At 35.8% G+C, this 15164-nt stretch overlaps 2 protein-coding genes and 1 long non-coding RNA gene across 9 annotated transcripts in view; 1 reads left to right on the top strand and 2 right to left on the bottom strand.

The window, feature by feature from the left end:
* The window catches only part of LOC106093479 (sodium/potassium-transporting ATPase subunit alpha), a 189181-nt gene that overhangs the window by 38781 nt on the left and 135236 nt on the right, over positions 1 to 15164 (bottom strand). For 6 of the 7 annotated variants that reach the window (XM_059362890.1, XM_059362891.1, XM_059362892.1 and 3 more), the window contains one exon: positions 594 to 674. The exons of the other annotated variant lie outside the window; for it this stretch is intronic. In XM_059362890.1, the coding sequence (XP_059218873.1) occupies positions 594 to 674 (81 nt within the window). The remainder of the gene's footprint in view (positions 1 to 593; positions 675 to 15164) is intronic. 7 annotated transcript variants of the gene reach the window in all.
* On the top strand, positions 220 to 1305 carry LOC106093515 (uncharacterized). Its single transcript, XR_001222370.2, has 2 exons — positions 220 to 691; positions 771 to 1305. It is a non-coding gene; the product is annotated as an uncharacterized LOC106093515 (long non-coding RNA).
* On the bottom strand, positions 6056 to 14365 carry LOC131995083 (uncharacterized). Its single transcript, XM_059362906.1, has 2 exons — positions 14143 to 14365; positions 6056 to 7604 (listed from the first exon to the last, which is right to left on the bottom strand). Exon 2 carries the CDS (start codon positions 7598 to 7600, stop codon positions 6611 to 6613), a length of 990 nt encoding a protein of 329 aa, XP_059218889.1. The 5' UTR covers positions 7601 to 7604; positions 14143 to 14365; the 3' UTR covers positions 6056 to 6610.

Below are 15164 nucleotides of genomic sequence, written 5' to 3'. Positions count from 1 at the left end.
GATTAATTTATGAATCAAATCTATATTGAGTGAAACATCATTGTGTGTGTGTGTGTTTTTTTTCTTTGTGAAACTTGGAATTTTACAGTCCATGTGCTGTATTCGTATGACGTACATTAAAGTTTTTAAAATTCATACTCTTATGGCTTTTCCCTTCTACAATATATATACGAATAAAAATGATTCATTTGAATACATTACATTTCTTCTCACTTCAGAACACAAATTAAACCATATCGGTGGCGAATTGTATTTTCTGGTATAACTACTAGCCTGAAATTAATATTTCTCAATGCACCGCAAAAGTATTGTATTTTTGTTAGTAGTGCTAAATAAAATAATAAAAAAAAAATAGCAAAATGTATAAAACTTAAAACCAAAACCACATGCATGTGTTAAATTTAAGATTCAAGTGCAAAAATAGATGTACATTTTCAATGGACTATGGAATATTGAAAAGTTTAAACGAGGAAAGATGATGTTTAAAAAAAAAACTTATTTAAAAAAAAACATACAAAAAAAGGAACAACAGTGAAAGAATATAATAGCAAAAGAATCAGCAAGAAAATTAAAAAGAAAATATTCATATTTACCTTGTAATGACCATCGGCTGTAAGATTGTCGTCATCGGTTGGTACAACCGTTGCGACCCGATAAGAGTCGGCTCTCCCATGCTATCAATATGATATATGTATGTATATATATACACATTTTTTATTAATATATAAAAAATTTTTATATATATATATATAAAAATTTTCATATTTCAGCACACAAAAGTCAACATCATCATCATGATGATCAACAACGAGACGACGATTATTGTGTTGGCGGCAGCAGCGGCGTATTGTTGGTTACGGCACAAAATATTAAACAAACAAAATGCAAACGCAAACGAAGAGAACGAATGACAGAAATGCAAATAAAATAACAAAATATTAGACGAAGAACAAGCAATCGGTAGCGCGCGGACGATTGATTGAATGAGCATTTTGTCAAAACATAATTATTATTGATCACATAACACAACGGCAAGAGGAATTGGCGCAAAAAATGATGAAGGCAAAATGCAAATGAAAAGAAAAGAAAAAAAGGAAACAAAACAAATGAATTATAACAGAAAAACAATGTGTAAAACAATGAGAGAAAAAATAAGTCTAGTACAAATAATTACGTTTTTATTATACTAGAAGATAATGTTTATATTATTATTATATAAGTCATACAGCATTGATGATGAGATAATTCATAGTAATGCATAATAAATTTCATTATTAATAAAAATAAATTTATGCACAAAATCAACTATGGAGTAATTTTTAATAAGAATAATAATGATAAGGATTGGTAAAAACCATATTTAGTCCATAGAAATAGTATAGAAACTTTTTTAATTATAAGAAAATCATAAAAAATAAAAAAATGTGTTGAAAAAAAGTCTCAAATTGTAATTGAATTACAAGTCTTTACAAGTTTCATAACATTTGTAGCACCTTTCTATGCCTAACTTGAATCTTTTTCAAGAAATTATAACTACTTTTCCAAAATTTTGCAGTATCAAAATTATTACACAATATCTGTAAGTTTTTACGATATAAAGCTAATTAGTCGTTGCGTCAAACAGAAATCGATGGCTCACATGGATCGAAATAACCGATTCTGGAAGCATAAACGTCTTCCTGTGTTATAAAAATGTATGTATACAAATATAAGTGCGTTACTTCTTAAAAAAAACCCCATGCATATCGATAAAAATCCATTTAAATGTTGTGTTGTATCAATAATCGACTGCACACATATATCAAATTGGTCAGTGAACGAATTACAAATGTCCTCTAAAAGTAGAAAGTCTAAATATGCAAAACTATGTTGATAAAAATTAAGTTAATCCATGTGTTCTCTCAGTAATCGGTTGCACACATGGATCAAATTATATGGTGATTGAAGTTTAACTATCCGACAATACGTTAAAAATGGAAGCATTCAAAATTCAATTCGTTCTTTGTTACAAAACCCAAATCACCCCAACTATGTTGATAAAAATTAAGTTAATCCATGTGTTCTATCAGTAATAGGTTGCACACATAGATCAAATTATATGGTGATTGAAGTTTAACTATCCGAAAATACCTTAAAAATGGAAGCATTCAAAATTCAATTCGTTCTTGGTTACAAACCTCAAATCCATATATGTCCATATGCATATGTTAAATAAGCAAATGAATTGATTTGTTAATACTTTTAAGTACGAAAGTTTGAATTCACATTCACAATTCAAAATCTTTTAGACTAAATGGTGTGTGCTTATAAAAAATGATGGTACACTCTAAAAAAATAAGCAAAATTTGTAAAAAAGTGTTTTTTTTACTGTAATCATATATGGTTGCACACATAAAGAATATTTATGTAGGACGAAAGATATACTAATTCTCTTTCATATGTGGTTAATCTTGTAACGAGATCAATACACTTGTTGAATTTATTAAATAATAAATATTTATATAAGATATATGACAACAAGCATAATAAATGAAAGAATGAATTGATTTTTGAAAACTGTAAAGTAAATTTTTTTTAATAAAAAATCACTATTCGAAGCCCTATTATTAAAATGGTGTGTGCAAGCAAAATATTATGATACACTGTGAAAAATTAAAAAAAGGGTGACAAAAAAATTGTTCTGACTGTAACCATATACAGGGTGGCTGATGAAAGCCGCTACCAAAAAAAAATGTAATAACTTTTTTTCTATTTAATAATAATAATTTAATAATTAATTTAATTAATTAATTAATTAATTTAATTAATAATAATTTAATAATTAATTTAATAATTTAATTTAACATGAATAAAAGAAAAATGTATTCCATACACCGAAAAAAAAATGTAGCAATATTCATCATTGTAGCAATATTCATCAGCCACCCTGATGACTGCACACACACAGAAAATCAATTTATGATAAAAGAAAGGTAAACTCTCTTCCACATATGGTACATCTTGTAACTAGATCTATCAAATAAACAAACAAATTGTGATAAAATTAAAACAACGTTTTTTTACTGAATCCATATATGACTGCACACACAGAAAAGAGTAATGTATGACGAAGCAGTTTCAATTTTCTTTCAAATGAGATATATCTTGTATCTAGATCAATTAATTTGTTGGACTTATAAAATAAAATTTATTTTCAAAAGAAGTATGGCAATATTCCTTCTTTTATGAAATACTGAATTGATCTTTATATTCTGTAAAATATATATATGTCTGCTAACAAAATACGAACAAAAGAATTGATTGATGAAAACTGTGAATTGCATATTTTGTGAGAGTTTAAGCCAAAACAAGTCGTAAATGATTTTTGGATGGGTGCAGACAAATCATATTGGTACACTGAAAACAATCAATGTATATTGGCAAAAAAAGTACTATGAAATACGTTGTACATGACAAAATGAATTGATTTGAAAACATTGCAAAGTACAGACTATTTAATTTACCACAACAATTTAAAGCCTAAACGATTTGGTACTGCGTGCATAAACAAATATTATGATACACTGAAAAAAGTTCTACAAAATATTTTTTGTTTTCTGATTGCTCACACAAAGTAAACCAAAACATGTTAGCAGAAGAATATCTATTCTTCTCTAGCTTATATAACTCACATGTGGATCAATTGTTTTGTGGATTAAAGAATTTTTTATGACTAACATTCAAAATTTACAAACGAATTGATTGGCAATAACTGTGTAATGCATATTTTTATAGAGGTTAATATGTAACTAATTCTTAACGATATTTGGATGTGTGCAAACGGATCATATTGGTAAATTGTAAAAAAATCTTCTTTCATTTTTAACGGCACACACAAAGAATACCAAAACATGGCAAAAGAAGAATAAGTGTGTCCCACAAGAGATTAATTATTAAATCCATTATTTTTTGGGATTTATTTACATGAATTTCAATCACAATATATTTGTGTATCTCGTTGTAATTAAATAGAAAATTGGGATATATACCATTTACATGACAATATACCCATTTATCATAACATATGATATCACACCCATTGTTGTACAAGTCCTGTTGGTTCATGTGGAAGATATTTTATTTTAATAAAACCACCCTTCAACAATAGACAATTTTTATATCACAGAAAGAAGTTGGTTGTCTAAAACAACACACCCAAAAATGGTTGTTATTACCCATAGATTTTCAATTGTTCCAACATTTTGGTGGAAATGAAGAAAGTGAATACCAGGAAACGCCCTTCCTTAGCAACCAACACTCCCTTTAGTCAACAATGCATGTACGACATTCGAAATCAATTCCTTGTAACTTTTTTTCTACATTTGCCTGGCTAGCAAATGGGTTTGTCCTTGCTTTCAATTACAATGAAAAAATGAATCATCGATGTTATCATATAAATTGAAAAGAAAAAGCTTTTATAACATTTGTATACAAACAACCATTAGTAACTCGAGTTTTTTTCGGTTTTACCTACAAGGGTTTGTTTGGAGACATAGTAGGCATATAGTAGGTATATAAACTCCATGGATACAGTTTTGATATCGCCTCAAGAGAATGGGGAGCTGGGTGTTGTCTTTGTAGTGGTGGGGTGAAAAAATAACAGAATTGAAAGGCTCCAATAAGTTTTTGATTTTTTTTTTGCCGCTGGTTTGGCGCATGAGCTCTTCTGAATATGTTCAGGAAAATTGAGTTACCCTTGGAAAGGGATTCAAGTTAAGCAAAAAAAATTAATGAGGACGATGAATGACGTCGTTAGAGCATAATTTAACTGAGATGGGTATATATAAAGTTGTAAAAATAAATTTTTTACAGGGTTTGAATTGTTTTTTTTTTTTAAATTTTTTAATGAAAAACGTAAGTTTTATGTAATTTTCTACCCTTCCCCGTTTTGCATGGGCCGGCCACATGATTCGTACAAATGACTCGTTTCAATGTACTTGGATGCCTGTGGTTTTAAAAATTTTGTATGTATACATGAATGATATAGGCTTCGCAAATCCCCCTCCATCATTAATCACTGGCAAGACAAAACTTTCGAAAATCGTAAAATATGGTGTAGCAATCTATTATCAATGCAAACAAATAAAAGCCATAGGGACGTTTCAAACGAAAAAAAAAACCAAAACATAACAAAATAAAATCAGCAAACCAAATATTATTGACGGAGACAGACGTATTAAATTCTATAATTAAAATCATTTATCACAATAAACATTCATGGAATTATAGAAATAACAACAATTTCAAAATGCTGCGAATAAAAATAAAAAATAATACATATCAATAAAATACAAACGCCTGTGTGCCCTTACATATACATGTATGTTGCACATGTACAATAGGTGAATAATGATTTCTCTATGTTTATATGAATTTACTTTCCCATTAAAATTTTCATAAGGTTTTGTGAGTCATATATTTAATAAACTGCAAACATTGTTGAATTATACGGTTCATGTTATAAGCTTTGAAAAATTATGTATATAAACATTGAAAATACAATTGAAATCGGGATCTAGCTTGTCAAAGCATTGTATTGAAATGGCACATAGTGATTTTGATATGGTTTAAAAAATAAGGCTTCTAATAGGCAATATGGTAAAAAGGAGTAAACATTATTTTAAAATTTAGTTGAGGTATTTAAAGGGTATTATTTGATCAAATAAAATTATATTTGTCTGCACACAAGAATAAGAGTTTTTGAGGGGGAAAGAGGATAGCCGTGGGAGAAATAAAAAATTCATAGATTTGTAAAATCAATTCGTTTACACATTTCTTATATTTTTTAGATAATAATTTAATATTTTTGAGTTTCAAAAGGCAAACGAATTGATGTATAGTTGGTGTTTCTCTGGAATAATAAGTAGAGGATGTCGGGGAGGGACTCAATACTGGAGCCCTTAGAAAAAGAACCAATGAGGGAAGGAAGGCAGTTAACTCCAGTTATTTCTCAGTTGATGTGTAATGGATAAAAACTCGGTTGGGGGCGAGACAGGGGAAAATAAAACACCGTGAATTAGAATTGTAATTCGGATCAGTTCTTTTATTCTGGGAAGACGACGATCTTACCACAATGGATGTTGAAGAAAAAGTGAACTACTTAAAGCTAAGACCTAAGGACGGAAGCTGTGGTTGATAAAAGAAATTCGAACATTTTATTCTCTAACATTTATCTTATATCTTTTAAGTAACCGATGAATGCATTTGCCTATCGCAGCATTATGGGTACGATAATACGTACAACAGTGCTGCGCTGCAAACAGATTAAAGCAAGAGGTGCTGCGTTAACATCGCCGCCCCCCTTGCAGTACTACTGCAAATAATCTTTCATTAGAACGTTAATTTAAAACCACATTTCCTTTTAGATTAATCTCAGTAAATAAAGATAAGTATTCTAAGGATTATAAATCATTCAATTCAGTATTCTTATAACAAAAATTTCTTATAGCGTGATTTCATTTGCAAATTTTAAAATTCATGTTTTAATGCTTAGAAAGAAGTTAAAACTAAATATGGTGAACCAATGTGTTTTCTACGTTTGTTTCTAGTCTTTGGATTTGCATTCAGTTATTTAAATTGAGACAGTGCCGTATAAGATTATACCAAAAGTCGTATTTTGGGCAGTAGGGAGACCACTGCGGACAAAAATACCATCAGTTACAACTTTTGAGTAAATATCAACCCCTAAGATTAATTCAATGGGTGCAGATTTGTAAAAATTCTTATCGGCGAGGACAAAATTTTGAAAGTTTTTCTTAATTTCTTCAGGTAAATCTTGGCTGGGGGTAGTAATCGCGATTCTGTTATTGACTCTAAGAATAACGTGGATTTTATCGTTAAGATCGGTAGATGAAACCAAGGTCAACGGGCACATTATTTCATCGTCCAGTTCTAAGGTCATAAGGTTTAACTTATCGACAAATTTTTTGGAAACATAGCTCATTTTTGACCCTGAGTCCAGTAAACAGCGGCCCTGGTAGGATCCATTTTTGGTTTCTACATTCACTATAGCTGTAGGAAGGAGGGTGATTACATTTTGCTTTAGGATTGATGATAAGGATGGTTCTGAAGATGATGTCGCTGATTTAGGTACGCCATTCTTGGACTCTGAGGTTTGCCGTTGAAATGATGATTTTGATGCCTTGGAATTGCTTGAATTGGATAATTTGGAAGTGGATCCTTTGAAATCAGATGATTTGGAACCGGATGATTTGGAATCTGATGATTTGGAACAGGATGATTTGGAATCGGATGTGGTGGATTTATATTTATTAGATTGCATATGGAACCGTGGATGAATATGTAGCAATGTATGATGGTGTTTTTTACAGTACTTGCATCCGGAGGTGCTAAAGCAGGAGTTTTTGGAGTGTACGTGCGCAAGACAGTTAGGACAATAACCATATTTCTGGACGGTTTCCTTTCTTTGTATGGTATTCATGCTAAGGAAACGACGACACAGTCTAAGAGGATGGGTTCCTTTGCAAACTCTACAGTCGTAGTTCCCATGATTACCCCTCTTAGATTTGTGGTATGATTTGCTTGGAGATTGGTTGCGCATATTTCTGTAAAACACCAGACGAGTGACTGTTACACAATTGGACATTGATAAAGTAGATGAATAGTCAGGAATCGCTCGGAAGCACAACCAACTTTGTTATCGGACGTGTAATAGTACCTTTTATGGTACGGATATCTGCGACACGAATCCTTTTATCAGAGCCTGGATAGACTTTACAAATTCGACCAAGTCGCCAGCAGTTTGGAGGAATATTGTCCTCCTTAATAACGACCAGGGCGTTCTCATGAATATTCTCCTCTGGTTCCTTCCATTTGGTTCGTCGATGAAGCTCTTTGAGGTATTCCGATTTCCACCTCGAACAGAAATTCTGATAAATAAGTTTGACCCTTTGCCATCGATTTCGCAATGATAGGGGAGCTTCATCTATACTTGGTTCGACTGGGGCCAATAATGGGGAACCCACTAAAAAGTGGCCTGGTGTTAATGCGGAGAGGTCGGAAACGTCTTGGGACATGGGAGACAGAGGTCTTGAATTCAAACAAGATTCAATTCTACAAAGAATCGTCTGAAATTCTTCGTAGGTGTATTTCATATTACCTGCAACTTTTTTGAAATGTTGTTTAAAACTTTTCACCCCTGCCTCCCAGAGCCCTCCCATATGAGGTGCTCCTGGCGGAATGAAATGCCAAACCAAATTTTGATGCGAGTAGTTGGATATGGTGGATTCTCTTGACGCTTGAACAAAGTCACGAGCTATGCTTCTAGAAGCCCCCACAAAGGTAGTGCCATTGTCGGAGTGAATATGTAAGGGGCACCCTCGGCGCGAAACAAAGCGAGCAAAAGCCGCAAGGAAAGCCGAAGTAGACAAGTCGGAAGTAACTTCAAGGTGTATAGCCTTGGTGCCAAAACATATAAAAACGCATACATAAGCCTTAGTAAGGCGAAAGGATCTACCAGAGTATGTTTTGATGTCGAAAGGCCCCGCGAAATCCAAGCCAGTGTGAGTGAAGGGTCTTGAGACCTCACATCTTTCCGGAGGTAGGGCAGCCATCAATTGTTTCTGGCATTTCTTTCTATACAAGACACACGGCTTACACTTATGGATAGTGGTCCTAATTAAACTCTGAACTCGAGGAATCCAGTAGGATGTTCGCAAAAGACGTAGTACTAACTGGTTCCCGCCATGTAAACTAATATGATGAACGAACTGAACTAGAAGACGAGAAAACTGGCAGTCATAGGGAAGGATGATTGGATGTCTTTCATCATAAGACAGCCCTGGAGCGGATTCCAATCTTCCGCAAATGCGCATTACCCCTTTCGCGTCCAAAAACGGATTAAGGCTAAGTAGGGAACTAGAGGAACATATTTGCGTCTTTCTGGATAAGGCATGGTATTCTCTGGAGTACCAAGCCTTTTGACATACAATAATGAGTACATTCTTTACAGAATTAATTTCAGAAGCACTTATCACAGTGGATTCCCTACAAAATCCTACTCGAAACTTTGGATGGGTATGGTGAAAGAAACGGTAGATATATGCTACCACCCGAAGAGCTCTAGGGAATGAAGAAAAACGCTCAAGAATATCGGAGAAGTTTACAAAATATGAGATATTCACTTTCAGTGGTTTTCTTTCCAATTCAGTTTCCGTGTTTCGAAAATCGGGGCACTTCAAGATCGGATTTGATAGCCATTTCGGACCATGCCACCAAAGATCATTACCTCTTAAGTCCTGTGGTGACACTCCCCTGCTCGGTAAATCAGCGGGGTTCTCCTCGGAATTAACATGATACCAACGAACCGTATCTGTTACCTGGGAAATTCGGGAAATCCTATTGGCCACAAATGTGGTCCAAAAACATGGGGGTTTTGCCAGCCAGGAAAGGACTATGCTTGAGTCGGTCCAACAAAATAATGCATAATTCTCGATTTCCAATTGAGGAAGAACATTATCGACCATATCCGCCAATAAAGTGGCCCCACATAACTCCAGCCTAGGAATCGAGAGGGTCTTGATAGGAGCCACCCTAGTTTTAGATGATATTAAATGGCAAGACACCGATTCGCCTTGTTGTACACGTGCATAAAGTACAGCCGCATAAGCCCTTTCCGACGCGTCGGAAAACGCATGAAATTGGACATTACTTCTTGGACAAAATCGAATCCATCGCGGAATTTTTATCAAATTTATATCAGAGTAATTCTGTTGAAATATTTTCCAGGACTGCAAGGATGCGGGGGAAAGGACTTCGTCCCATTCGGTCCTATCAACCCATACCCTCTGCATTATAATTTTCGCCTGAATGACAACAGGGGATAGCCATCCCGCAGGGTCAAATAATTTCGAAATCTGTGAAAGGACCTCACGCTTCGTATATTCACAATTCTCCGGAAATTCCGTAAGGGAGAAATAAAACTCATCCGATCGAGCATTCCATCGGATCCCCAAAGTCTTTGCGGAACAACGATCATCCAAGTCCAAAAAATCCTCAAAAAGGAGATGGTCATTTGGGAGATCCGACAACAGTTTCTTAGTATTAGCAGTCCATTTCCTCATGGTGAATCCTGCTGATTTCAAAGCCACGATCAGTTGATCCCTGGCAGAAATGGCATCCTCTATTGTGTGGGAACCGGCAATGGCATCGTCTACGTACATAGAACTTCTTAGAATATTGCTAGCTAAAGGATATTTATCCTGGACGTCATCGGCTAGTTGCAGAATGGTCCTTATCGCTAGATAAGGTGCACAATTAACCCCAAAGGTCACAGTATTTAATCGAAAGTCCTGTAAGACATCTTTGGAATTGGATCGAAATACAATGCGTTGGAATGTGGTATGTTCGGGGTTTAGCAAAATCTGCCTGTACATCTTCTGGATGTCCCCACTGAACACGTACCGGAATAAACGCCATTTCAGAATGAGAACAGTCAAATCTTTCTGTAGAGTCGGACCTGTATGCAAAAGGTCGTTAAGACTTCGGCCATTCGAAGTCGGACATGAGGCGTTAAACACAACACGCAACTTCGTTGTCGTGCTCTCCGCCTTTATGACAGCGTGGTGGGGCATATAGTAATGACGTAAAGGATCCTCGCGGATAGGTGCGGATACAGGAGACATATGACCTAGGTCAATATACTCCTGGAGTACTTCATCATACTGCCTCTTCAGCCCCGTGTCGCGCCCCAAACGACACTCGTTGCGTAAAAATTGTGCTATTGCCCCCTGTCTGGACTGACCAATACCGAGACTCATTAAATCATCCTCCTTGAACGGAAGTGACACAATGTACCTTCCTTGCGCATTCCGTCTCGTCGTACGCCTATACAACTCCTCACAAAAAAGATCTTGTGGGGAAAGTGGCCTCAATCGTGGAACGTCCTCCACCTCCCAAAATCTAGAAATTTCTTTATCTAAAGAAATTTCGCAAAAGCACGAAACACAAGGAGAAATACGTGAGTACCCGGAAACAGGAAGAGGTCCAGTCAGGACCCATCCGAAAATGGTCTGCTGTGCCATCAACGTGCCACAGACCTGTTGCAAGACCCCCGGTAGAATAATCGACGGAAGCAGATCGCTACCAATAAGAACATCGACATTAGAACTTCGATAAAAGTGGGGGTCTGCCAATGAAATCTGGGGAAGATCAGGAAGGGAGTCAATATTGATGGTCTGAGAAGGAAGTGTACTGGACAAGTGAGGGACCACGAGAGCGGTCGCGGAAACTTCATGGGAATCATCCATATTCGACTTCAAAGCAAAAGAACATTGTTTGGAAACATCGGCAGTCACCGAGTTGTTCAAACCTGATATTTTCGCGCAGGCGCGTTTAAAAGGGATCCTCAACCTTTTAAACAACCTCTCAGAGACCAAAGTACCCTCTGAACCTGAATCCAATAAAGCGCGGGCTATATATGTGTCACCTAAGTGATCTATCCTCACGAGGGCTGTTCCTAACAAAACAGTCCTGGAACCGATAGAAAAGTACGTCTGAACACAACTCCCTTTGGACGTAGTGGACTGTATGGGGGGAGAAAGTGGACAAGCGGTTGCTGTGTTAAGGTTCAGAGAAGGTTGTGTATTTTGTGCCGAGTTTGAGACTGGCGAGGAGGCCGTAGTAGTATCATTAGTATCCCTATGGAGCAGGGTATTATGGCGTCGTTGACATTTAAAACATGAATGTTTACTTTTACAATTTCTTACTGAATGGACACTGGAGAAGCAGTTGATACATAGTTTGCTGGCCTTTATTTCGGAAAGCCTTTGGTTGCAGTCCATCTCAAGAAACCGAGGACACTTTCGGATGATATGAAATTCGTTGGGACAAAGACGACATTCTGTCGGGTTGACATTCGCATGATACGTTCGGACTGCCTCGACTTTCTTCGAAGAAACATTTGATTTTCCTGTACCCGACTTTGTCTCCTTCATGCTCCTCGTATGATGAACAGACTCTAGAGTCCTGTGACGGTCAGTAAGAAATAAATCTAAATCCGACCATTTCGGAATAACGGCTTTATTATGGAGCGATTGCTCCCACATCGTGAGAGTAGTCTCCGGTAGGCGATTGGAGCAAATGAAAACAAAAACGGGGTCCCAGCTCTCCACATTTATCTCGTAAAGACCAAGAGCGGAAATGCAAGAGTTAATATCTCGTTGCAAAACTTTAATTGAGCTGGCGGATTCGACAGAAATAGAAGGCAAATTAAACAATGATTTAAGTTGTTCATTCACCAAAATCCTTCTATTCTCAAAACGGGAACAGAGATTTGCCCATGCCGAACAAAATCCCTCGTTAGTCAGTGGACTCTTAGCTACAATATCGTGGGCCTCCCCTTTGGTTTTCTGCAACAAGTGGAACAATTTCTCTACTCCGGATAATCGCGAATTATCCTTACATACCGCCGTAAATAAGTCCCTAAATGTAGGCCAGGACTGGTAGTCCCCTTGGAAAGTTGGAATATCACATGGCGGTAGCGAAAATGCAGGCTTGGGGCTTGAGACCCGCCCCTGAGGACTAGGGAGCATTTCCTGTTTTAGTTCACAAAGGGTAGTTGTACACCTGCTATACGTTATATAACAGCTCTGGTATTTGGCCTTGACTATCGCTAGCTCATTGGCCTCCTCCTCTTCACTAGCATCGTCCTTTGCCAAACCTTCCCCATCGACATCATCGTTTGAAATGTCTTCTAAACATTTATCATAAGCCTGCTTCAATTTATTCCAAATCGATTTAACTTCTTCCTTATGTGTCTCGATAGCGAAGACGGAAGAAATCGGTATCGCGTTAGTGTTCAATGCTGCCTCAAACTCCACTAACCGATCCGCCATACGGATGAAATGATCGAGGGACATTTCGGAAATATCTCAACCAAAAAACTATGAAAAGGAAAGGCTACAATTCGATCTGTAGGAAACCGAGAAATAGTCGGGTAAAAAAGTTGATGGCAACTCTACTCAAGAATTGAAGATAAAGATCGAACCTTTAAGTATTCAGTGGATGCATCTATGAACGAAGCAAAATGTAAAAGCAAAACTGGAAGGGCGCTAATGTACAAGAAAGAAAAACAACATAAACATATGTTCCTGGAACACCAGTTCGTTTACCCCAACATATAGCTGAGATAGTTCACTGAGAGCTTGGAAAGTGTTCCAATGGAGGATGTGGATTACCTTATACAGGTGTGTAGAAAACTCACAACTTAAGAGAGGTTTGTAGGTAGCACCGTCACTGGAAGATATATATGAAGATATGTATATGGTATGGCCCCTCGCTGTTTGGAAATGTTCTCCACCAAGAGAGCCGAACGAAATAACAGCGATGAGTATGAAACCAAAATAGAATTGTAATAAAGCTCAAACTCTCTGTTATCACCTTGCTGCTGTGAAACAACTGGTTTGAGTGAAATGATGAGAACAGTAAAGCTTTTGTAATTATCGCATGCGAGAAAAAAGAAATAGAAGTAGTTGTTGTCAGAACTACAACAAAGATATGCTAGCCCCGATGTCCCCAAAGGTAATGAACTGAGACGAAAAACCAAAAACAAATATTCATGCAAAATTTACTCGTGGTGTCTATGCATAAAAAATACCACAAAAAAGATCAAATCAATAAGTGGGCGATGTACGTAAGTCAATTGCAATGTGCGGCCATAGAGCATGTAACATTCATATGGCCGTTTTCGTTCACAACGACACGTGCTTTGATCAGAAATGCCTTGACAGTCGTAAATAAGAATATTTCTTTTTCAAACACTACTGAATTCATTAAAAACTTACTTTTGGTAAACTAAGCCCATGGAAAATGTCTAGTCGCTTCTCCTCAAAATGTTTGGTTTAGAATATACGCAATATATAGATATCCAAATTCATCCAAAAGTCCACAACGTTGGCTTTGCTTCCGATTTCAGTATTATGAGCAATTCATGACAATCGTATTTTAAAATTATATTATTTTCGACGTTTTCTTCATTATTTCTGTGAAACTTTAAGTATTTCGACGAGCACACTTTTTTAATTTTCTTTTCCTGACACTTGTTACTGTACTGAATGCAATACCAAAGCCAAACAACAAACGTACCTTGTCTCCAAAGTTCTTCTGTTAATTTCTGCTACGCACCAACGGGATGTCTCTCACTCGCTGCTAATCCGGTTCGTTGAGGACCAATGTTTCTCTGGAATAATAAGTAGAGGATGTCGGGGAGGGACTCAATACTGGAGCCCTTAGAAAAAGAACCAATGAGGGAAGGAAGGCAGTTAACTCCAGTTATTTCTCAGTTGATGTGTAATGGATAAAAACTCGGTTGGGGGCGAGACAGGGGAAAATAAAACACCGTGAATTAGAATTGTAATTCGGATCAGTTCTTTTATTCTGGGAAGACGACGATCTTACCACAATGGATGTTGAAGAAAAAGTGAACTACTTAAAGCTAAGACCTAAGGACGGAAGCTGTGGTTGATAAAAGAAATTCGAACATTTTATTCTCTAACATTTATCTTATATCTTTTAAGTAACCGATGAATGCATTTGCCTATCGCAGCATTATGGGTACGATAATACGTACAACAGTGCTGCGCTGCAAACAGATTAAAGCAAGAGGTGCTGCGTTAACAGTTGGTTATAGGTCCATGGGATATCTTTGGAGATCTTCTGTCTATGATATACAAAAGTTTTGGTGTGTGCGTTCATATTATTTTGTTTCAAACATAAATTATAATATTATTATTTAAACTTTTTTATGAATTAAAATTTTAATATAGGAAGCAATTTTTTTGACTACACACAAGAATAACATCCTGTAATTCCGAGAGCGGGAATTGATATGAAAAATAAATAATCACCAGATTTTCGAAAACAATTTATTTACACATTTTGTAAATTTTGAATTTTTTATAGTAATAAATATAATAATTTCGAGTTTAAAAAGCAAACGAATTGGTAATAAATTAGTTTTAAGTTCACAAGATGCTTTAAGGAGCTTTTATCAATGTGATGAAGAGGAGTTCTTGTGTGCATTCATATTTTTTTGTTTTGAATATTTATTAAAAAATTATTATTTAATTATTATTTGTTTCAAGCCTTTATATACAAATTTTACTTTA

This window comes from Stomoxys calcitrans, chromosome 2, assembly GCF_963082655.1.
Source record: "Stomoxys calcitrans chromosome 2, idStoCalc2.1, whole genome shotgun sequence".
Classification (NCBI taxonomy): Eukaryota; Metazoa; Arthropoda; class Insecta; order Diptera; family Muscidae; genus Stomoxys; species Stomoxys calcitrans.
Note: the sequence above shows the minus strand (reverse complement) of the source record. Positions and strands in the feature narration are given on the sequence as shown.